We start from the raw sequence: 24,653 nt of genomic DNA, 5'->3' as shown, positions 1-24,653 counted from the left end.
GACGTCGGGCCGAGCGCCCCCTGGCGGGTGGAGGCGCGGAACTGCGCGGCTCGGCGGCCACGCTGCATGGGCGCCTGCCTAACCCTGAGAATTGCAGTTAAGGCCAGGTACCCTTAGACCCTTGTCCTCAGTTCTGTCTGTAAAGTAGGGTTAGGAAGGAGATGATTGCAAGACGGGAAGGGGTACGGGAGAAGGTAGTTTAGCCACTTCTCTGTCCTCTGAAAGTTTATTTCAGATCCCCACCCTAGGGATTTACCAAAACCTTCCTAAGTGAACCAGAAAACTGAAAATGAAGGTATGTTGAATAGTATCAGTTTGATTGATTTTGGTGTTCCAGGAACTGTGCATTAATTTATCATATGATTTATATGCATCCATCATATGCATGGTCTCATTTCACCTTCACAACAGTCACATAACATGCCATGGTTATTCTCAATTTATAGATGAAGCTCAAAGAAGACAAGCTATTCATCCAAGGTGACCTATTATTATACCTTACATTTGAGAGGACCTCGTACAGTTCCCAGAGTTTGTTTATACGCAGCAACATAGTAAATTCTCACAACCCTGTGAGGAAAAGAGAATCTTAATATTTTAGAAGTGCCTTGACCAGTTCAAGATCACACATTTAGGGAAACAGGGACTCTTGGACTGAGGTTTTTAGACTCCAGATCTATCCTCCTTACCCCATCCAACAGGTTTAAACAGTTCCCTGAGGCCAAGAGCTGCAGAGCAGGCTCAAAGTACCAAGTTCAAAGAGCCATTCTAAATGATGCTGAAGCAAATTAACCTCTGTGCCTCAGTTTTATATCTGTAACAGAACACCTACGCTATAGGTCCCTGGGAAGCTTAGAGCATATCTGATCGTTGTAAACAACTTGCTTTTGCTGATCTTTTTGATACCCAGTATACTGACCAATAGCTTTTATCTTTTACATTTGAACCAAAATTTTTAATGCATTTAGCTCTCAATTCAAACTGATGTTTGAAGACCGTGTAAAAATATGTACAGGTAAAAGAAATAATTTAGAAAAGGCAGAGGAACCAGAGATTAAATTGCCAACATCTGTTGGATCATACAAAAACCGAGAGTTCCAGAAAAACATCCACTGTTGTTTTATTGACTATGCCAAAGCCTTTGACTGTGTAGCTCACAACAAACTGTGGAAAATTTAACTTATATGCAGAGTACGTATGCAGAGAAATGCTGGGCTGAATGAAGCACAAGCAGGAATCAAGATTGCCTGGAGAAATATCAATAACCTCAGATATGCAGATGACACCACCCTTATCGCAGAAAGTGAAGAACTAAAGAGCCTCTTGATGAAAGTGAAAGAGGAGAGTGAAAAAGCTGGCTTAAAACTCAACATTCAAAAAACTAACATCAGGGCATCCGGTCCCATCACTTCATAGCAAGTAGATGGGGAAACAATGGAAAAAGTGACAGACTGTTTTTTTCTTGGGCTCCAGAATCACTGCAGATGGTGACTGCAGCCATGAAATTAAAAGATACTTGCTCTTTGGAAGAAAAGTTATGACAAACCTAGACAGTATGTTTAAAAGCAGAGACATTACTTTGCCAACAAAGGTCCGTCTAGTCAAAGTATGGTTTTTCCAGTGGTCATGAATGATTGTGAGAGTTGGACTATAAAGAGGGCTGAGCGCTGAAGAATTGATGTTTTTAAACTGTGGTGTTGGAGAAGACTTGAGAGTCCCTTGGACTGCAAGGAGATCCAACCAGTCAATCCTAAAGGAAATCAGTCCTGAATATTTATTGGAGGGACTGATGCTGAAGCTGAAGATTGAAGGCAGGAAGAGAAGGGGATGACAGAAGATGAGAAGGTTGGATGGCATCACTGTCTTAATGGACATGAGTTTGAGCAGGCTCTGGGAGTTGGTGATGGACAGGGAAGCCTGGCATGCAGCGGTCCATGGGTTGCAAAGAGTTGGACATGACTGAGTGACTGAACTAACAAGAAATAATAAATTTTAATACTTTAATCTTTTAAACATAATGTCATGTAGGTTCATGTTAAAAGCAAAATGCTGCTGCTGCTGTGTCACTTTAGTCGTGTCCGACTCTGTGCGACCCCAGAGATGGCAGCCCACCAGGCTCCCCCATCCCTGGGATTCTCCAGGCAAGAACACTGGAGTGGGTTGCCATTTCCTTCTCCAATGCATGAAAGTGAAAAGTGAAAGGGAAGTAGCTCAGTCCTGTCGGACTCCCATTGACCCCATGGACTGCAGCCTAACAGGCTCCTCCATCCATGGGATTTTCCAGGCAAGAGTACTGGAGTGGAGTGCCATTGCCTTCTCTGTAAAAGCAAAATAAATGTTAGCAAATTTCTTTTTCCTTCTGTATATATATATATTTAGCAATGTTATTGAAAAAAATTTTAACCAAAAATTATTGACCAAAGAGTAAAATATCTTTTCTGGTTCCTTTTTACATTCAACTGGTGGCTATATAGATTGCTACACTGTAGGTCTCTTTATAGTTTGTAACCTAGTTTGAGCCTCCTGGGCTCATGCTCAAGTAAGCAAACCAACCGACTAACATGCTGAGTCAGTTGTTGGTTCTCAAATTCTTGGCTTCTTGTCCAGTCAGCAGCCTGTCAGTTGTATATCCTTTCCACACCATCCCTTGGAAGCTTGTCCTGACACAGCTTTTGCTAGACTCCAACAAGTTGGAACAGAAGCCACATGTAGTCAGAGTAAAGAGCCATGACTGAGTGACTTAGCACACACACACACACAGACCATTAGGCAAATTACTAAATTTCACTCCTGCTATTGGAAAAAGGCTGTTTTCTTCTTTTCCCCTGTATCCTTTTACTAGTGTATATTTTGGGAAAGTGATGAAGTATAATCACATTTCTCTCAGTGTGTTAGAGCTGATGGAACCCTACACTTGGAGTAGGCAGCTGTAGGTGAAACTCCATCTTGAAAAGAATCCTGATGAAGCAATTCTATCCAGGAGCTAATAGCTATATTTTGGTAGAAGCTGCTACATGACATTCATTTAAGCAGCTCCAGACTTTGAATGCTAACACCTTATTTATGACCCAGGCAAAGGGGAAGGATTAGAGTTAGAAGCTTAAAAAAAAAAAATCATGATTTTGTTTTTACATATATATGTATCTATAGTTTATCAAATTCTTTTCCCATTTGGGTTGTTACAGAATATTTAGCAGAGTTTTCTGTGCTATAAAGTAGGCCCTTGTTGGTTATCTATTTTAAATATAGTAATGTGTACTTGTCAATCCCAGACTGTCAGTTGATCCCTTCCCCTCTCACTTCCCCCTTGTAATCATAATTTTGTTCTCTAAGTCTGTGAGTCTGTTTTGTAAATAAATTCATTAGTATCATTTTTTTTCTTTTTAGATTCAGTATATAAGCAATATCATATATTTGTCTTTCTCTGTCTGACTTATTTCACTTAGTATGATAATCTCCAGGTCTATCTGTGTTGCTGGAAAACCAAATTTTAAGTCCCAGATACTTTTACTCAACTCACATATCCTAGGGAGGCTTAAAGTAAGGCAAGGACTGAACACAGTACAGAAAAATAAAAGTACTTCCTACATGTTTACTGACAAGTACGACAAGGCTGTATATATATTGTCACTCTGTTTATTTAACTTTGCAGAGTACATCATGAGAAATGCTGGGCTGGATGAAGCTCAAGTTGGAATCAAGATTGCAGGGAGAAATATTTATAACCTCAGATATCAAGATGACACCATCCTTATAGCAGAAAGTAAAGAGGAACTAAAGAGCCTCTTGATGAAGGTGAAAGAGGAGAGTGAAAAAGTTGGCTTAAAACCCAACATTCAGAAAACTAAAATCATGGCATCTGGTCTCACCACTTCATGGCAAATAGATGGGGAGACAATGGAAACAGTGACAGACTTTATTTTTGGGGGCTCCAAAATCACTGCAGATGGTGACTACAGCCATGAAATTAAAAGACGCCTGCTCCTTGGAAGAAAAGTTATGACCAATCTAGACAGCATATTAAAAAGCAGAGACATTACTTTGCTAATGAAGGTTCATCTAGTCAAAGCTATGGTTTTTCCAGTAGTCATGTATGGATGTGAGAGTTGGATTACAACGAAAGCTGAGCACTAAAGAATTGATGCTTTTGAACTGTGGTGTTGGAGAAGACTCTTGAGAGTCCCTTGGACAGCAAGGAGATCCAACCAGTCCATCCTAAAGGAAATCAGTCCTGAAAATTTATTGGAGGGACTGATGCTGAAGCTGAAGCTTCAATCCTTTAGCCACCTGATGCGAAGAACCGACTCATTGGAAAAGACCCTGATGCTGGGAAAGATTGAAGGCAGGAGAAAGGGATGACAAAGGATGAGATGGTTGGATGGCATCACTGACTCAGCGGACATGCATTTGAGTAAACTCCAGGAGTTGGTGATGGACAGGGAGGCCTAGGGTGTTGCAGTCCATGGGGTCGCAAAGAGTCGGACACGACTGAACTGAACTGGATAGCAAGGAGATCAAACCAGTCAATCCTAAAGGAAATCAATCATGAGCAGTTGTCATTGGAAGGACTGATCCTGAAGCTGAAGCTCCAATACTTTGGCCACCTGATGCGAAAGAGAAGACTCATCCTGGGAAAGATTGAAGGCAGAAGGAGGAAGGGGTGGCAGATGAGATGGTTAGATAGCATCACTGACTCAATGGACATAAATTTGACCAAACTCCGGGAGACAGTGAAGAACAGGGAACACTGGCGTGCTGTAGTCCATGGGGTTGTGAAGAGTCAAGACGTGACCAAACTACAACATGTTTATTGATTTATGAAGCATGAGAGTACTCTATATCAAATTCAGAATCTAGAGAGGGATGGAAGGAGTATCTGAAAGCTTTTATTTAAAAGAAAGAAGCAAACAAAAAAAAAAAAAACATAAAAGAAAGAAGCAATCACAGAATGTTAATATTTTATAAACGTTAAGTGGCAAATACATAGATTTCTTTTGTTTCCTTCTATAAAATTTAAATATGTAAAGATATAAAAGTGTCAATAGAGAACACATTACATATCTGAAGACAGGAATTTTACTCCACATCTCCCTTTTGTAGAATTGAAGTTTGCAAAGTTATATATTTACTGTTGTTGTTTAGTCACTAAGTCATGACTTAGTGTTTAGTTTGTGTTTAGTGTTAATGACTTAGTTGTTTAGCCACTCTTTTGCAACCCCATGGACAGGAGCCCAACAGACTCCTCTCTTCATGGGATTTCCCAGGCAAAAATACTGGAGTGGGTTGCCATTTCCTTTTCCTGGGGATCTTCCCCACCCAAGATCAAACCTGCGGCTCTTGCATTGCAGGCAGATTCTTTACCACTGAGCCATCTGGTTATGGTTGATTTATCACAAAAGTGACATGCAAATACATGGGGTAAGATGAATGAACTAACCATTATCTTCAGCACCACCTCACATCTAGCCTTGGATATGTTAACTCCCTACATAGCTGTCATTCAGAGTATAACCTGTTAAATGGGATTTCTATTTGTCAAATAGTGGTGATCTATCAGAGTAGACATTTTATTGAGTTCAGGCTATAAATCACTGACTGTGTGGTCCAACTATTAGTAGGTGCATTTGAACTAGGATGTAACTCACATAAATGTTGAATCAGACTAGTATTCAGTGAGTCTTAAATATTGTTATTTGTCATCAGCCAAAAGGAACATATTTGCCAAACTATATTGCTGGCTCATCTGTTCAGTTAGTCAGCTTCTGGTGTTTCAAAGATCAGAAACTTTCTTCCCTCATGGTGAAAACAGATTATTTACAGGAGAAATTTAGAAGAATATAGCAAATAACATTGCTAAAAGTACTCTGAAAAAATATAGCAAATAATATTGCTAAAAGTACTTTTGGATATGAAGCTAGAGATTTGGAAACCTGAGTGAGAAGCTAAGCTAAAATTATCACCTTAAGTTACACAATTTTTCTACTTTTTAATAGTTCAGATAGTTGAAAAACCTGTTGGGGGGGGTGTGAAGTTCAAAGGTTATCACTAAATAACAACTGTTTTTTATGAATTCTAAATTAGTTCTTAGTTGTTTTTTTTTTTTTTCTTTTAAAACTAAAGTTAAAAAACTGGTCATATTTCAAAACTTAAATACTGTTTCTTATACCCAGAATTTTCTTAATGAAACTTTTAAAGAGATCACAGAATTTCAAGAAATTCTGCGATTTGACTGCAACGATCTTATTGGTGACCCATGCAAAAGGAGAGGGCATTCAGGATAACAGCCAGAAAACCCAAGTATTAGTCCCAGATTTTTCCACAGGGAAACATCTTACTGAACTCACAGCTTCCATGGCGCATTAAAGAGCAAGCCAAAACCAGCAAAATATCTGTGTAACTATGATTAAAAGATCAAAGCTACTGGGAGTCTTATTTAACGACTCGATGTAAAGAATGCTACTACTGATGGAATTCAGGATCTGGAGAGAGATAATCAAAAACAATCAAAGATAAAAATTGTTCATATGATGTGAAAATTTGTGATCATTGATAGAATGCCACTTTTAAAATAGTTTCACTGTCGATTTTTAGTGAAATGACTTCAAAGAGGCTCTATTCGGTATCCAGTCTGACCTTGCTTACTGCAGCAGTTCTCTAGTATCCTTGCCGGATACTCTTCGGCTTCCCAAGATTTAAGGATTTCTAGTGACGGGCAGTCAGAGTATTAAGCACTTGGTTGAAGCCAGCTGCAAGGGAGTCAGTGACCTTGAATTCTTCACTACCCCAAGGTGACTCAACACTGCATTGCATGAACTCGCTGATAAAATAAAAACACACACACTTTAACCTTCAGACGTCTCTCTGGCAGTGCAAGGCTGACTACCTTTCCAGGGTCCTCTTAAAGTAACAAAGTAAATCCTGGATACCCCAGCCAGGCCCATTTAATTGGTTAACTCTTTCACGCTTTTCAGACTCCATTAAGCTCCATCCTCTCTGTATCAGTTTACAAGTCTTCTCCGCCTCTGCTGCTCAACCAGGCACTTTGTCCACGATCAAACACAGCGCTTCTTGAACACCCGCATTTTTGCACTTCAAGGCTCAACTCTGATCAGAGAGACTGGGAGAGCCTACCCAATGAATGAAAGGCCAATCTAGCAATTAGCAGTGGAGACGCGATGCCGAGGCGGTCGGAACCGCAGCCGGTCACTCTCCCCACGCTTCCCCAGCGCCTCCAAGACCAGAAACCGAAAGGATGGGCGGGGCCTGGCGAGACCCTTGAGGCCTCCGCGGGCCTGACGGCCCTCAGGTTTCCCAGCAAGCTCCAGGACAGAGGAGGTGGGGAAAGGAGGTCATCGCGCCTGCGCGCTAGTAGGTGTGACCCGGGTGGGAAAGCCCTCGGCGTCCGCCATTTTGGCTGCCTCTGTCGGTCTGTTCAGTTACCACGTGAACCGCCGACGGAGACCCGTGGGGGGCGGGGGGAGGCGGCGGCAGTGTTAAGTGAGAAAGGAAAAAAAAAGACTACAAGGGGAAGGGGGTGTCGGGGTTGGACGACGCGGTGACACCTGAGGCCTGGTGGCGGCGGTGGATCCGGGCAATCAAGGCTGAAGCAGCCAGGACGGCGGCGGCGGCGGCGGTCGGACAAACAGGCTGACCGAGCCGGGCGGTGGCGGGAGCAGCGGGAGGAGCCGGAACGATGCCGGCCGTGAGCCTCCCGCCCAAGGAGAACGCGCTCTTCAAGCGGATCCTGGTAAGTGTGAGGCTCCGGGCAGGCAGTGAGGAGGATTTAGCCGGTACACGGGCCTGTCACCCCTAACCTCGGCCCACCGGGCACCGGGCCACCCCCGCCCGGGACCCCGGCTTCGTACTCCTAGTCAGGCCGAATGCACTCCTTCGCCTCTTCCTTGGGGTTCCCTTTTCGGCTCGCGCGCCCGGGACCTCAGGTTTTCTCCTCCCGGTCCCCACGCTCCGAAGGCCGTGGTTCCGGAGTAGGCCCCTTGCTCCCAGCTTCTAGACGACCGGTTCTTATTCGTCCCGAGCGAAGGGAGGAGAGGCCTGCCTTTAGCAGAGAACCGGGCGACAGGGGCAGGAGCGGCGGCCCGGCTGGTGTGGGAACGCTGCCGGCAGGCCAGGGTGGCACCCTTGGAAGGAACAGGTGGTGCGGATGCCGCACCGCTCATTCATTGCCCAAGCGCGGCTCTCCCTCCATGGTCAGTCCCTCCCTCTTCCTCTCCTCTTGGGATTCACCTGTCCCCGCCCGACTCGGGGTCCCTGATTGACCTGGGAGGAGGGAAGGAAGAAAGGCGTTCAGAAGGGGATAGGAAGCTTTCTAAACGACTACCCTTGTAGTCAGTAGGGATGCTTGCGTCTCCAGCTTCTCGGCCTCTCTCGTTCCCTCCTTTCTGGAGTAGGGAAGAGACATTTATTTCTTAGTTTCCGAGCGGGAAACAGCCCCACCCCAACACCCTCCTTGGAGGTGGGGCCCATTGCGAGGGGGCGGTCCGGTAGGAAGTGAAAAGTTGAGAGTTTTTAGTTGAAAAGTTCTAGACAAGGGTTTCTTGCAGACTGAAGTGTGTTAACACGGATGCAAGAAATTAGAGAAAAGAGAATATAAGAACTTTTGAAATGGATCTTTTTGGCGGTAGCTCAGGCTCGATAATTTTCTGCATTTCAGATAGGTGCAGTTTGCATTGTTTTTTTGATATATTAATAAGATGATGTTTGGAGGCACTGTTTACGTTGTAGAATGTCTTGTAGTTTAGGTGCTATAATTAACACTCTAGCACGGTTTTGTTGAGTGGGTTGCCGCTTTCATGCATACATTTCTTTGAAAGAATTAACTACGTTTACCAAACTGCCACACTGCAGCCTGTCGAGCTGAAATTGATGGGGTCGCCAAGAGTCGGACACGACTGAGAGACTGAGCAGCTACCGAACTTAAGACTTAAAATGTGGAGTGTGTGTTCCGGAAGTGTTAAGTGTTTTCCTTTTGCAATTTAAATGTATTTCGTTTGTTTGAAGAGTATAACAACTCCAAGGACCCGGGTTTTCTAGACACATGTTGAACTAACTTTGATTTTACAAAAACATCCATATGCCTATAGGTTTAGTTATTAAGTATGGAAACACATGTAAGAAAGTCACGCCCAATACGGTGTAACTCTTAGTTACCTTGAAATCCTTATTGCCAATTTTTTGGTTTTTAGACTTAATGGAGTGTAGGACTGTATCACTATTTCACCAGAAGTTTATTTTTGTGTCTTTTAAAGGAGTAATTGGTGTGTAGCTTCGACTGTAACATAGTTTTAGGATAGTAGTTTGTCGTTAATCTTTCTCCCCAACTCTACTTTGAAAAAATTCAAGTTGAAAAGTTGAGATGAGTACAAGGAGCCCTTGTAAATTGTGTAAACATTTAACATTTTGCCAGATTTGCTTTTTCTCTGTCCTTACACATATACAAGAGTTAAAAGGAAATTGCTGGCCTGATCTTCATCCCTACATGCTTCAGCAAGCATCCTCTTAGAGTAAGGATATCGTTTTGTATAACCATAATAACATTAATAATTACTCCTTAATATTGTCTAATATCCAGTTTATTAAATTTTCCTAATTGTTAGGGAAGCACTTAAAAAAAAAACATTTTGAGGTTGACTGTAGAGTTGCACATAATTAAAAAAAATAATACAGAGAGATTACCTTGTACCCTTTATCCAGTTTCCCCACTGCTAATGCTTTGCAAAGCCATAGTTCAATATCATAACGTTGATACAATCTGTCAGTCTTATTCAGATTTCTCCATTTTACTTTGTACTAATTTGTGTGTATATTTAGTTCTTTGCAGTGTTGCCACACGTGTAGATTACATAACCATCACTACAGTCAACCTACAGAACAGTTCCATGAGCACAAGGATCCCTCTGTTGCCCTTTTAGAACTGCACCCTCCCCTGTTCCTCCCATCTCCTCTAACCTGAGACTCTGCCAACCACCACTAATCTGTTCTCTGTTTTTATAATTTGGTCATTTGAAGAATGTTTACTGAAAAGAGTCATACTCTACATGACTTTTTAGGATTAGCCTTTTTGTGTGTGTGACCAGATTCCCTTGAGACTCATCCAGATTGTTGAGTGTATCAATAGTTTGTTCCTTTTAATGGCTGAGTAGAATTCTACATTGTGGATGTACCTTACCATTCGTAGCATAACAATTTTTGATTAAACATCTTAAACTTAAAAAAAAGAAATATTTGCTGGTGATAGTGGAGGAAGTCCCTTAAATTCATTGCTGAAATCAAGGTGCTAAAGGGCTTCTTGTTTTGAAGTGTATGCAGAGGAAATGTAAAAATCATTAAATGAAAGGGAATATAATATCCTTATTGTTCTCTTACATTAAAAATGAAGAAAATATTATTAAGTATGGTTAGTATTTGCTCTTGCAAAGTTGTTTCTGCTTCTTCAGTACTTGTAGTAGTTACTGCTTTTGATTTCAACCCCTGCCTCCTTCCCCCGATAGTTCGCATAATCTATTACCTTGTAATCAAGTGTTGCTAGGTTAGTAACTGTTAAATTCTTCCATTAGCATTCAGTTTTTCAGCTAGTGCTTTGTTACTTGTATCCTGCTTGTTCCTAGTAAAGTTGTGTAAGAATGAAATTAGTTTGTATTTTTAAAAAATTTGAAACACTGATTTCAAAATAACGAAGTATGTTTTTGCCTTAATTTTCTTTTTAAAGTGTTAGCCACCCTCCTTGCCCTTAATTTCATGTGTAAAATTAGCATATTAATGTCCATTCCTTTTAATTCATAGAACAATTGTGAAATCAAATAAATTATGAACATTAAAATATTCTGTAAATTGCATAGTACCAAATCACCATTAGATGTTTATAATTATCCAAACCTACACAGGGATTATATATGAAGAAGTGGTGAAGAAGTGAAGTGAAGTTGCTCAGTCGTGTCCCGACTCTTTGCGACCCCGTGGATTGTAGCCTACCAGGCTCCTCCCATCCATGGGATTCTCCAGGCAAGAATACTGGAGTGGGTTGCCATTTCCTTCTCTAGGTTGCCTTAATTTTCAAAAGAAACCTGGTTTACATGTCGGTGTGTAAAAAAATTTCAGAATTTCTGTAGTGGATTTTCCTGGCTTGTTCTACTCTAGTTGGTATCTGAAATTCAATTTTGTTGCGTATTTGGCCCATCTTTTCCCCCCATATTACTCTGCTGTGTTCTGAAATGCTAAGGCCTTGCCATGAGTTGGTCAAAATGTCTGCAAATATGTCTTAATTTGTCTATAGAAAGAGCTGGTGATGAATTTAATGTAATATTATGTGGGAGTTTAAAGAAGAGTTATTTGTGTTTGCCGGAGGTGTTTTGTTGTTGTAATTACATACCATTTTAACAGTTTGGAAAACTAAGTTATTAGAAAATGTGTATTTGCCTACTCATGATGCTATTTGTTTATCTAAATAGTTTGAGGGGCATTACCAGATCTTTACATGACTTTCTTGGGATGTAGTTTAAGCATAGGAATAATGAGATTGCCAGGGTAGAGTAAGATCCACACCTTTTTAGATTTTAGCCCACTTGGAGAAGTAGTTGGACATACCCTGATACCTTGCAGTGAAGCTAGTTTGGTGACGGTCAGTGCCTTTGCTTTATTTTCTCTTCTCTTTAGATGTTAGTGTGAACTGTAAGAAAAAAAAAGCTTAAGTTGGAAGTACTTAAAATAAGTACAGCATTAATCTATTTTTGGACTATAGCCTGAATGATTTATGTGGTTAGTTAAAAGTCTAATGGATAAAAATTTTCTTTCCTAGAAAAATGGAAAGAGAAGTTAGCATAGCATGGTGATAATATTTGCAATTTATTGGAAACTTACTCTTTGTATTGCACAGTGGAACTTCCTGTGATGATAGAAATGTTCTGTACCTGTTTTGTCCATTATCATAGCCATTGACCATTTATGGCTGTTGTACACTTGAAATATAGCTAGTGTGATTGAGGAACTGAATTATTAATTTTAATTAACTTAAATTCACATAGCCACAGTGGACAGTGCACCTGTAGAATCCTTCTCTAGTCTCAAAGCATATCAAGATAGGGACATGTTTATTAAGGAACACACTGAGATTAAGGTTAACAGCTAGTGTAAGGAAGGAAACTCTTTTCAGGGCACTTATCCACACCCACCTCGTTCTTTATTAAAAAGAGTTTTAATAATTGTTGGCGGCTACACATGTTGTGGGTACCTAAAATATTGTAGGTAAATTACTTCATTTTAGTTATTGCTTTTGGAAAAAGTGCTGTTTCTACAGTTAATGATATGTAGGTTGGATTGAGTTGCACATGGACTTAAAATTAGGAATTGTTAACAAGGAGAGTTCCATATGCACATGGGAAGGTCAACTGACTTTAATTTGTGTGACAATAATAGTTTTGCAACTGAGTGTGGATAGTAACCTTGAAATTGGTTTTAATATATATTTGCCTGTACTGTATATGTTTAGAATATAATGAAAACAAAAAATTGATACAAAGTTTTAGCTGCTCTGAAGTCCCCTTTCTTCTGTATACAGTAGGTAATCAAACGTTTGAACTGGAATGAATTTGTTTAAAGGTGAATTAGAAAACGAAATGCAGTTTTGCTATAATGTAAATATAGCTATATTCTTAATAAACACTACCTTATAAGGCACAACATTTAAAGTTTTTTTTATATATTTTTTAATGCTTTTAATAAAAAGTCTAAAAAATCTTATGAGAAGAAAAAACTGATAATGTTGCAGATTCACTAATTTGTTTTCTTTTAACTTTCTATCCTACATTCTTACTGGAATGGGTGTAGGGTGAAGGAACACATAAGTATTTGTCTTTATGTAAATTGACAAAGCATATGTATTTTTAAATGCTTTATTGTGTTAGAAACATGAAATATTTAAGAAATTATGCTTTGGGGTTAAGAGAGTAGATTACAATACTTGTTTGTGCAGATATTTTGGGAATAGAGTATTCTGGTTTAAAAAAAATGAATGACTACATTTTAGTTTTCGATTGTAATGGACAACACTGTATGTGTAGAAAAGCAGACAAAAGCTAACAGGAACCTGAATTTAATGTTCGATTCTGTGAGTACCTCAAAGTCTTGCAGTCTTGAACCTTTACTGGGGGATTACACAAACTAAGTCATTTGATGATACAGAGCTGCCATTCCAGCTGTAACTTTGCAGGCTGGTTAAAGCAGTTCCCACAGAGTCAGGTGCGGTGCTCTGCTTGACCGATGGACAGGAGAGCTAGTGGCCAGCCGGCTTTAACAGAAGGGAGCTCTTTGTTTAGTGGGCATTCTTATTTCCTTTAATATTTCTGCTTCTGATAATGCATTTCTTAGAAAGCATTGATTCAAATTTCTTTTCTTTGTTCATAAAAGTGCTTTTGGACATAGAAAGCTAGGTTATAGAAGGGATCATACACAGAGGCTGTTTGTTCGGAATTTTATCCTCCAGATACCTGCATGGCTCATTTCTTCTCTTACTCCTTTTATTGATAGAATTCTGCTCAGATATTCTCTAAATGTTATATTGTGGCCTTCCTTGACCTAAAGCCCTCTTCAACTCATCTCTGTATTTTCTTCCTTGCTTTATTTTTCTCCTTATCATTATTTGACATATCTGATGTATGTGTGTGTATATATACACACACACATATATATACACAAGTTATCACATGTCTTCTACAATTAAGATGTAGGTTTTGTGAGAATAGCGACTTTGTTAATCAGTACATATTTTTGGATGAAGTGGGCATGAAGACAGTGACTACGGGGCAAGAGAGAGAAATCTTTATCTTTGGATGTTGTGCTTGCGTAAAGGATTTTGGAGAAGGGAGTTAACCTGGGCCTTGGCATTGTAGGATACAGTATTATATGAGGTAATTGTAGGATATCAGGCAGAACCTGTATTACTTGGTAAGGCCTTGGAAGTTGTATTTATGAATGAATCATAGTATTAGCTTTGTTTACATGGCCTTTATCCCATCACAAAAGCATAAGAAAATTTTTATTGTTTCTTTTTTGGTTACGTTAGCGTTGGAGGAAAAATGGTACCTGGATTTGGTAAAGTCAGGGGTGAGGACCAGTGTATATGATACTATGAGATAGGAATATAAAATGTTAGAAGGGAGAACATTTGTAATTTAGTGTTGTTTTGTAGGTGTTTTTTAGAAAACTTAAAAATCAAATTGAATTCTTGGAATTTGAGAAAGGCTTGCTGGCAAGCTGGTGTAGCAGAGCAAGCCATTTAATCAGTGAGCCTGGCCAACTTCAGCATTCACATCTAAATGTTAATACAACTCTGCTCTCAGTAGGCAGTAGCCGTACTGAAGAGGGAAGAACTTAAGATTCTTAGTGAAAAATGATCTCAGAAATAATGTCAGTTGCTGGTGTTGATGGTAAGAACAGGTAGAGATTCAAAAGTGATGGTTCTTAGTGTATATAGTAGAATATGAAGGGAAGGAAAACCTTATTCTTGACTTCTGGGAATTTCCCTGAAATGTCAGCAGTACATTTACATTTAAGCTGTTTTAAGATGCATGCTGTACAAACTTGTATTAAAATTGTAACGTAAAAAAACAACAACAAAGCTAGTTTGATTTGTTGCATGTGATTCCCCCCCCCCTTGGGTAAGGTATGAATTGTATTTTCACTACTTATTTTGAAACTAAAATAATTCCATCATTATGGAATTAATCCATTATAGATTAATAAAAGCAATCTTTTTGGCTATTTAAAAGTAAAATGTAAATTGCAATATAGAAATAAATGATGGTGATGTTAGTGTTTTTGTTACCTTATATGTTGTATTCCACTGAGATTTTCTTTTCTTTTTTTTTTTGAGATTTTCTTTTATAAGTATAATAATATGAACACATTTTCAGTTGAGATCCTTTGAAATTTCACCTAAAACCTCCTGGGATAATTACAGTCTTGTTTGAAGCTGGTGATAATTTTAATCTTAAAGATTATTTTTTTTAGAGGAAATAGTTGAACATTTCTCTGTAATCTGTAAGAGGTGTTTTATCTGATAGTGTGTGAAAGGAGAAATGAAAGTTTGCTTTAACGAATACAGACCTAGGTGGGGAAAAGTCCCTGGAGTTGGTTGTGTACTTCCATACATGGTGGTAGTTCTGATTTAAGAAAAAAAAATTTCTCCTATGTTAATGGCTTTCACTTAATATGGTATCCTGTTTTTCACCTTTGGTTATCAGTGCTTTGGAACTAAGTCAGAATCTTTAAGAAAGGGAAAATGTAGTAACTTGGCATTTATTGCTCATCTATTTTGAGCTAGATTCTGTGCTAGGCTCCCCCCCCCCAATATTAGCTGATATAAATCTTGTTTTACTCTTGAAGAAATTGTAATAAGTGTAAACAATACTTACGATTGCATTGTTTAAAGTATATTTCTGATTGCTTTATATACAGTCAGTTGTGCTATATTAGGACATAAGTTCTTGAAAGTCAGTGCATTATGCAATTGCTGACTGAAATCAGGTAATAACCCACAGAGCTTGTGGGAAAAATAGAGTTGGGCCACAACAATTAAAAACTTCATTGATAACAAATTAGAAACCAAGGTAAGAACCTAATAAAACTGAAAGCAGTTTTACATATGTAAAATGGCTAACAAATACATAAATACTGCATTACAAATATTGCCTTTTGGAAGTTTGCTTGTAGAAGTGGGTGTCAAGGATTGCAGCTGGTGAATTACTGTGAAGTGATGGAAGGAACATTACCTTAAAACTCAGAGAAACTTGTACCACCAGAGGTGGATGGGAGTGACTTGTAACCCACAGGATGAACTGAGGGGGCTTAGATGTCTGAGGTGTGTGTCAATGCTGTGCGTGCCTATTCAGCTCATTTCAGCTGAGTGCAGTTTTCTGATTCACCTAGTATTTCTGGTAGACAAATCCTACAGAAGCAAACTTCAAATTTAGTGTGCTCAAAATGCCCCTAAGTATCAATCGTGTTGGAGCAAATACATGTTTTCAAAGCTAGTATTCTACTGGAAGTGGCCCAGCGTGAACTGAGAGATCACACAGCCTGGGTCTCAGTAGCTCTTCCTTCACTGCTGTGTGTCACTCACTAAACCAGACTTCTTGCGACTAGTACCTGAGACGGTGTCACGTTTGTTGCCAACTTAGTTGCCACTGCCATTGAATAGACTTAAGCTTCCTCAGACATTTTCTTTGTTCGAAGAAGCTTTGTACCCAGAATATCAAAAGTTTCAGGCTAATTCCTTCTAAAGATTTTTGAAAAGGGTTGGCTAAGTAAGACTTTTAAAACAGAAATAAAATATTACATGTTTTTTCAGTGTGTGTTTTAAAATGATGGGTTTTAATCCCGACTCTGCTTTACTTTATCTTTTATGCTTTTTAGGCCTTAGTTTGTAAATTGGAGTAAAAAGAGAAAAACAGTATTTTTCTGTCTTACTTTACTGGTCAGGTAGTGAGATATGTTAAAAGTCCTTGGTAAGTGCTAAAGCGTATGTGTTAGTAAATGTGTAATATAGGTGTAGTCTGTTAAAGTGGAGAAGGCAATGGCACCCCACTCCAGTGTTCTTGCCCGGAGAATCCCAGGGACGGGGGAGCCTGGTGGGCTGCCTCTGTAGGGTCACGCAGAGTCGGACACGACTGAAGCGACTTAGCAGCAGCAGCAGTCTGTTAAAGATGTTACCTTTTTCACTTAATTGACCGTATCATGGTTTTATGTTACTCATTTTGTAATTAAAAAAATATTTTTATTTTGTTTTTTATACTTTTTGGTATTTAAGGAGATTTATATTTTTTAGTGAGTTACTTTTATATTTATACTTTGAAAAATTCTTGGGGATGCCCTGGCAGGTCCAGCTGACTCTGGACTCCAGTCCTTGGCAATTCAGAGTCGACTCTTTTACCTTCTGGGTCCAGGTTTGATCCCTCAAGCTGCAGGTGCGGCCAAAAAAAAAAAAAATACTCTTAGTTCTCTTTTTTCTTATTTAGGGGTGTGGAGGGTAGGGAATTTTATGCTGTGATTATTAATGTGTGATGAACTTATTCTACTCAATTTTTTGTCTCTTTTCCTCTGACTTTATTACTTTGTGAAAACATGCCAATTTATGTATATTCTACTCTCATCAATACCTTTGTTTTAGATTTAATTCTATAAATAGAGTTAATATTTAAGTGACTGACCTTTTTCTGAAGTTTTATCATCTCTTGGTTGGATGAAACTTACTGTCTAATAGAGATTCCTCAACTGTGCTTGTGGAAACCTTTTAAGGGCTTAGATGTCAGAAGTGTTTTTCTACAGCCCTGATATTTGAAGGATAGCTTGACTCACATGTTCTTCGATTTCTTTAAAATGATTGCCCTGCCATTGTCTTGTTTATATGTTGCTGCTGCCAACCTGGTTTTCTTTCGTTTGTTGATGATGTGGTCTTTTTTTTAAGATGTGAGTTTTTCTTTATCTGTGAAGTTGAATTATTTTACTTAGTTATGTCTCTGTGTTGACTATTCTAAATTTTCCCTGGTATGTGTTTTCAGAGTGTAGATTGATGTTTTCTTTGAGTCAGTAATTGTAGTTTTGAATATTAGTTCAAATATTAGTTCAGCTGTTTCATTCTTCCATGACCTTTGCTTATTGGATCTTTACGTCTCTTTTATATTGTTTCCCTTCAGTTCTTTTATATTGTATGTCTTATAATTTAGTCTTCATTTCTGAGATGGTTTTGTGGGATTTTTTTCTATTTTAAATTCACTTTGTTCCTGTTTTTTAAACTTTTTACTCACTGTTTAAAATTTTGAGTATTTGACTTGAGATGTTCTTTTATGTCTGCATCTGTTTTTTAATTATTTCTGATTTGTGATGAAGTGTTACATCTTTCCTCAGTTTTATTGCTATAGTTTTTGGTGTGTTTTCATCTGCCCAAATTTTTCACTTTTAAAAATTCTTTGTAAGTAATTTGGTATGGATGCTGAGTTCTTTTTTTCTCTTCAGGTTATTTGTGATGGGTTTTACTGTACCAGCAATACAGATAATTTTATTTTGGGGTGAGGTTGGGTGGTTTCTTCAGTCTCTTAGTTCAGGAATACTCTCTTTGTTGCTACAGTCAAATGCAGTTTTTAAAATAAGTCCCTTTGGGACTTCCCTGGTGGTCCAGTGGTAAAGAATTTGCCCTCCAGTGCAGGGGACTCAGGTCAATACCTGGTCGGGGAACTAAGATCCCACATGCCACAGGGCAACTAAACCCATTCGCCACAACTAAAGAAACCCATGTGCTGCGATGAAGACCAACCACAGCCTAAACAACAGAAACTATCAAGCTATTAAAAATAAGTAAATAAAAATAAAATAAGTTTCCTGTCTCCCATTGATCTGTGTTGACTTAGTAGGGCCTCTGTCTTCAGTGCTGCCCTCTCCATCAAGCTTTCAAGTGACACTTTCTCCTTTCAAGGTGTCTCCTCCTCCTCCAAAGCTGTGCCTTACTAAAACTGTCACTTTGGTCCTGCAGACTTTTTGAGCCTCTGTATTGTGACTCCCGGTAGTCACTGCTCTCAGTCCTTTCACCTCTGACTTAGGTGAACTTGGGTGAATCCTAGTTAATATAACCCACATTCAGTGACCACTAGGACCCTGCTTGATTCTTCTTTTGGACATCTTTTGAAACTTGGAGCTTCTGGTCCTGAATGTCTATGCACGTATGCATAAGATAGCTTTTAGTTGTCTCATCTTCCTGTAATGCTCTGGGTAATTTTATTTGCTTTCTTCCTTGGCCTGTATGGTTTTTATGAGGACTTCTATAATGTTTAGAAATTAGGGGCCAGTCATTACCCTATAAATAATTCATTTCTGTTTTTATGTGTTATGCTGGAAAATAGTAGTGTTTGCTTTAAAATAATTTATAATTTATGTTTATATAATTGAGTAATAGCTTGTACTTCTCTTTCTGTGTCCCCATGACCACTCCATTGTTTTCCTTAAGCTCATTGGGATTATTTATCATTAAAATAATTAGGTTCTATTAAAGAGCTATGGTTTTTTCAGTAGTCGTGTATGGATGTGAGAGTTGGACTGTAAAGAAGTCTGAGTGCTGATTGATGCTTTTGAATTGTGGTGTTGGAGAAGACTCTTGAGAGTCCCTTGGACTGCAAGATCAAACCAGTGAATCCTAAAGGAAATCATCCCTGAATACTCATTGGAAGGACTAATACTGAAGCTGAAGCTCCAGTGCTTTTGGCCTCCTGATGTGAAGAGCCGACTCACTGGAAAAGACACTGACGCTGGGAAGGATTGAGGGCAAGGGGAGAAGGAGGCACCAGAAGAGGAGAAGGGTGGATGGCATCACTGACTCAAAGGACATGAGTTTGAGCAAACTCCAGGAGATACTGAAGGACAGGGAAGCTTGGTGTGCTGCAGTTCATGGCATTGCAAAGAGTCGGACACAACTTAGCAACTGAACAATTAAATGGCTCGCTCTTAATCATATGTATATACCTGGAATTATTATTGAATTTTGTCCTGTCCCTAAACACTCACATTCATAGCAGAGTTCTACTCATATTAAGCAGGAATTCTAAAATTTAATTCAGTTGTCTTTTGTCAAGTGACATAATTTAATGCTGATGGGGAAAAAAAGAAAGGTAAGGGAAGTCTGGCATGTTTTGCAATGCATTAACAGGGTTATAGTATCTAGAGAGCAGATGATGATTGTCATATTCAATTCTGCTGCTAGTAAGACCTTATCTGTAATTTTAATTTCTAGACCCAAAACTTGGAGTGATGCAGACCAATGATGACTCCCTAATGCTTACATACTACAAAAATACTGGTGTAAATTTCTCATAGACCTTTTATTTCTATTCTGAGACTGTGTACTTGTTACTTTGGATTTTTGAAGTGCTTTCTGTTTTGTGAAATACTGACAGTTTTAAAAAGTGATTTATTTTTTTTTTAAATTAAGCTACCCCATTTAAATTAATTTTTTAAAAATTTTACTGGTTTTAATAAAATATACAGGTTTGGGAACAATATTGTATCCACTTTAGAGGATGGCACAAAATGTCAAAGGACTTAAAACTTTCATGTGAGAAACAGCTAAAAGAACAAAAATGTTTAGCTTGAATGAGAGAAAACTGAACTCTTAAGGGCTAGAATCAGTAAACAGTAAAAAATTAGAGGGAGATAGAGTTTGGCTCAATATAACTATAAACATTTCAGTAGTGTGAGCTGGTACCAGCAAGAGTTCTGTGACCACTTGTGTTAGATGACATTTATTACAGAAGTAGGACAAGATTATTTTTTAAAATAGTATAAAACCAGGAGGGGAAGAAATCATCCTTAAGTTTGTTTTCATGATTGTAATAGCTTGAAAAAAACTGTAGGATATGAGAAGGATAGCATATTGTCTGTGAATGGAAGCTCCAACAAAAAGAATTAAAGGAAAGGGAGGATAAAGGCAGTTTTTCAGAGATTAAAAACATTAAAAAAGTTAAAGTATACTTATCTACAGTGAGTCTGCCTGCAGTGCAGGAGACCCAGGTTCGATCCCTATGTTGGGAAGATCCCCTGAGGAGGGAATGGCAACCCACTCCAGTGTTCTTGCCTGGAGAATTTCATGGACAGAGGAGCCTGGCAGGCTGTAGTCCATGGGGTCACAAGAGTTGGACATGACTGAGTGACTAACACACACTTTTACCTACAGTAAAATGCACAGGTATTTAAGTGTATTGTTCTATTAGTTGTCTTGAGCATACTGTTCTTTTAGTTTTGACAGATCAGAAACCGTTGCAGCCTATGCCCATTTTAAGATGTGTTGATAGAACATTAACGTCACCTCAGAATAGAGATCTTGTTCTTCTTGATTGTGTATTTTAATTCAATTTCTGCTTTCATGTTTCTCTGTAATCAAATTTTGTTGGGTCTAAATATTTATTGTGAGCTAGAACTGATATTGTTCTTTATATAAACATTTTATTGAGTGCTTACTCAGATTCTTTGTATACATTTGTATTTCTCACCTTAACCCTGCAAAATTGTCAATGTCCACATTTTGCAGGTGACACAGTTGAAGTGCTAATGAATTTAATTAAGCCAGTGATACAGAACTGTTAAGTGCTAAGAATTGAACTCTGAACTCTAGAGCAGTGTTGTCCAATAGAATTTTTTGCAATGGAAATGTTCTGTATCTGAATTACTACGTTAGCCATTAGTCTAACAAAAAAGATCTTCAGGACCTAGATAATCATGATAGTGTGGTCACTCACACTCACCTAGAGCCAGACATTCTGGAATGTGAAGTCAAGTAGGCCTTAGGAAGCATCACTGCGAACAAAGCTAGTGGAGGTGATGGGATTCCAGTTGAGCTATTTCAAATCCTAAAAGATGATGCTGTTAAAGTGCTGCACTCAGTATGTCAGCACATTTGGAAAACTCAGGAGTGGCCACAGGACTGGAAAATGTCAGTTTTCATTCCGATCCCAAAGAAAGGCACTGCTAAAGAATGCTCAAGTAACTGCACAATTGCATTCATCTCACATGCTAGTAAAGTAATGCTCAAAATTCTCCAAACCAGGCTTCAGCAGTACGTGAACTGTGAACTTCCAGATGTTCAAGCTGGTTTCAGAAAAGGCAGAGGAACCAGACATCAAATTGCCAACATCCGCTGGATCATCGAAAAAGCAAGAGTTTCAGAAAAAATCTATTTCTGCTTTATTGACTATGCCAAAGCCTTTGACTATGTGGATCACAGTGAACTGGAAAATTCTGAAGGAGATGGGAATACCAGACTACCTGACCTGCCTCTTGAGGAACCTGTCTGCAGGTCAGGAAGCAACAGTTAGAACTGGACATGGAACAACAGACTGGTTCCAAATAGGAAAAGGAGTACATCAAGGCTGTATATTGTCACCCTGCTTATTTAACTTATGTGCAGACTACATCATGAGAAATGCTGGGATGATGAAGCACAAGCTGGAATCAAGATCGCCGGGAGAAATATCAATAACCTCAGATATGCAGATGACACCACCCTTATGGCAGAAAGTGAAGAACTAAAGAGCCTCTTGATGAAAGTGAAAGAGGAGAGTGAACAAGTTGGCTTAAAGCTCAACATTTGGAAAACTAAGATCATGGCATCCGGTCCCATGATTTCATGGCAAATAGATGGGAAAACAGTAAAAGAGTGACAGACTTTAGTTTTGTGGGCTCCAAAATCATTGCAGATGTTGATTGCAGCCATGAAGGTAAAAGATGCTTACTCCTTGGAAGGAAAGTTATGATCAACCTAGATAGCATATTAAAAAGCAGAGACATTGTCCACAAAGGTCTGTCTAGTCAAGGCTATGGTTTTCCCAGTAGTCATGTATGGATGTGAGAGTTGGACTATAAAGAAAGCCTAGCACAGAAGAATTGATGCTTTTGAACCGTGGTGTTGGAGGAGACTCTTGAGAGTCCCTTGGACTACAAAGAGATCCAATCAGTCCATCCTAAAGCAGATCATTCCTGGATGTTCATTGAAGGACTGATGTTGAAGCTGAAATTCCAATACTTTGGCCACCTGATGCAAAGAGCTGACTCATTTGAAAAGACCCTGATGCTGGGAAAGATTGAGGTCAGGAGGAGAAGGGGATGACAGAGGATGAGATGGTTGGATGGCATCACCGACTCAATGGACATGGGTTTGGGTGGACTCCGGGAGTTGGTGATGGACAGGGAGACCTAGGGTGCTGCGGTTCATGGGGTCGCGAAGAGGCAAACACGACCGAGCAACTGAACTGAACTGTCTAGCCATTAGTCACATGTGACTGAACACCTGAGATGTGGTTAGTGTAGCTGAGGAGCTTTGCTGAAATTTTTAAAATTTTATTTAATATTAACTAATTAAAATGTTAAGTAGCCATACCTCTTGAGTGTATAGACTGTAGGTGCCCTTTCTCCATGCTTTTCTGCTAATAAAGTAGTTACTGGACACTGGCACTGCTAAGTGCCAGCCGAGCTCTTATTAAGTTAATAAATAAATGTTTCCTGAGTTGTTTTTAGCATATCTAAGGTTTGTTTTCTTTTTAACTTTTCAGTTGTGAAAATTTCAAGCATAAGAAAACAACGATTCAGTGCATTCTTTTTCATCTGTCACCCATACCCCTTGGATTATTTTGTCGATCCCAGGCATCATTTCAAATGGCTGACTTTTAAAGCTAAATTTTGCTTTTATCATTTAGCTTGATTTGAGGCTGCATTCATTTTAATCAATTTTGAAAAAATTTGCACTGAAGAAAACGATGGAAAGGTATATTTAATACTAAGGAAGATTAATGTTAACATTATGTAGTGCTTCCCTTGTGGTTCAGCTGGTAAAGAATCCACCTGAAATGCAGGAGACCTGGGTTCGATCCCCGAGTAGGGAAGAGTCCCTCGAGAAGGGAAGGGCTGCGCACGCCAATATTCTGGCCTGGAGAATTCCATGGTTTGTATAGTCCATGGGGTCACAAAGAGTCGGACACAACTGAGTGACTTGCACTTGCCAAATCTAAATATATATATTATATATTTGTGTTACATATAATCTTAAATCTTCTATTTTAAATCACCTAAATCACTATTTTCTATTAACATAAATAGCCTAGATTCTTTTTATTTGCCATGTCACATTCCTACATCTTAGGAAGCCTTTTTTTCCTATAACAGGCATTTGGAAAAAGAGGATGAACTTCCTTTCAGCAATAGGTCTGGATTTTTCACAGCTTATCCAACTATTTTATGTATATAAATAGCCAACTGTTGTGGAGATTTCTTACCCTCCATATTCTTACTAGCACAATTAGAAATAAGTTTTTACAAGGGTCAATGAAATGATTTTCTTGTTGTTCAGTCGCTCAGTCACATCCAACTCTTTGTGACGGCAGCATGCCAGGCTTCTCTGTCCTTCACCATCTCCCGGAGCTTGCTCAAATTCGTGTCCATTGAGTCTGTGATGCCATCCAACCATCTCATCCTCTGTCATCCCCCTTCTCCTCCTGTCTTCAATCTTTCCCAGCATCAGAGTCTTCGAATCAGGTGGCCAAAGTATTGGACCTTCAGCTTCAGGATCAGTCCTTCCAATGAATATTCAAGGACTGATTTCCTTTAGGAAATCAGACTGGTTTGATCTTGCAGTCCAAGTGACTGTCAAGAGTCTTCTCCAACACCTTAGTTCGAAAGCATCATCTCTTCAGTACTCAGTCTTCTTTATGCTCCAATTCTCACATCCATACATGACTACTAGAAAAACCATAACTTTGACTATACCGACCTTTGCTAGCAATGTAATGTCTTTGCTTTTTAATATGCTGTCTAGGTTTATCATAGCTTTGCTTCCAAGAAGCAGGCATCTTTTAATTTCATGGTTGCAGTCACCGTCTGCAGTGATTTTGGAAAGAAATAAAGAAAATAAAGTCTGTCAGTTGCCATTTTTTCCCGTTTATTTGCCATGAAGTGATAGAACCGGATGCAGTGATCAGTGATCTTATTTTTTTGAATGTTGAGCCAGCTTTTTCACTCTCCTCTTTCACCTTCATCAGGAGGCTCTTAAGTTCCTCTTTACTTTCTGCCATAAGGGTGGTGTCATCTTCATGTCTGAGGTTATTAATATT

At 39.0% G+C, this 24,653-nt stretch overlaps 1 protein-coding gene across 3 annotated transcripts in view; it reads left to right on the top strand.

The window, feature by feature from the left end:
- Nucleotides 1–7,347: 7,347 nt before the first annotated feature.
- Nucleotides 7,348–24,653, top strand: part of NAA15 (N-alpha-acetyltransferase 15, NatA auxiliary subunit) — a 67,710-nt gene continuing 50,404 nt past the window's right edge. For 2 of the 3 annotated variants that reach the window (XM_020902989.2, XM_020902988.2), the window contains exon 1: nt 7,349–7,747. In XM_020902989.2, coding sequence (XP_020758648.1) covers nt 7,694–7,747 — 54 coding nt within the window. In that variant the 5' untranslated portion in view covers nt 7,349–7,693. Of the gene's footprint in view, nt 7,748–24,653 lie in introns of all 3 variants that reach the window. The other variant, XM_070474839.1, reaches the window with a different exon arrangement.

Source organism: Odocoileus virginianus, chromosome 12 (assembly GCF_023699985.2).
Source record: "Odocoileus virginianus isolate 20LAN1187 ecotype Illinois chromosome 12, Ovbor_1.2, whole genome shotgun sequence".
Taxonomy (NCBI): Eukaryota; Metazoa; Chordata; class Mammalia; order Artiodactyla; family Cervidae; genus Odocoileus; species Odocoileus virginianus.
The sequence above is the reverse complement of the archived record's forward strand: the minus strand, read 5'-3'. Positions and strand labels throughout refer to the sequence as shown.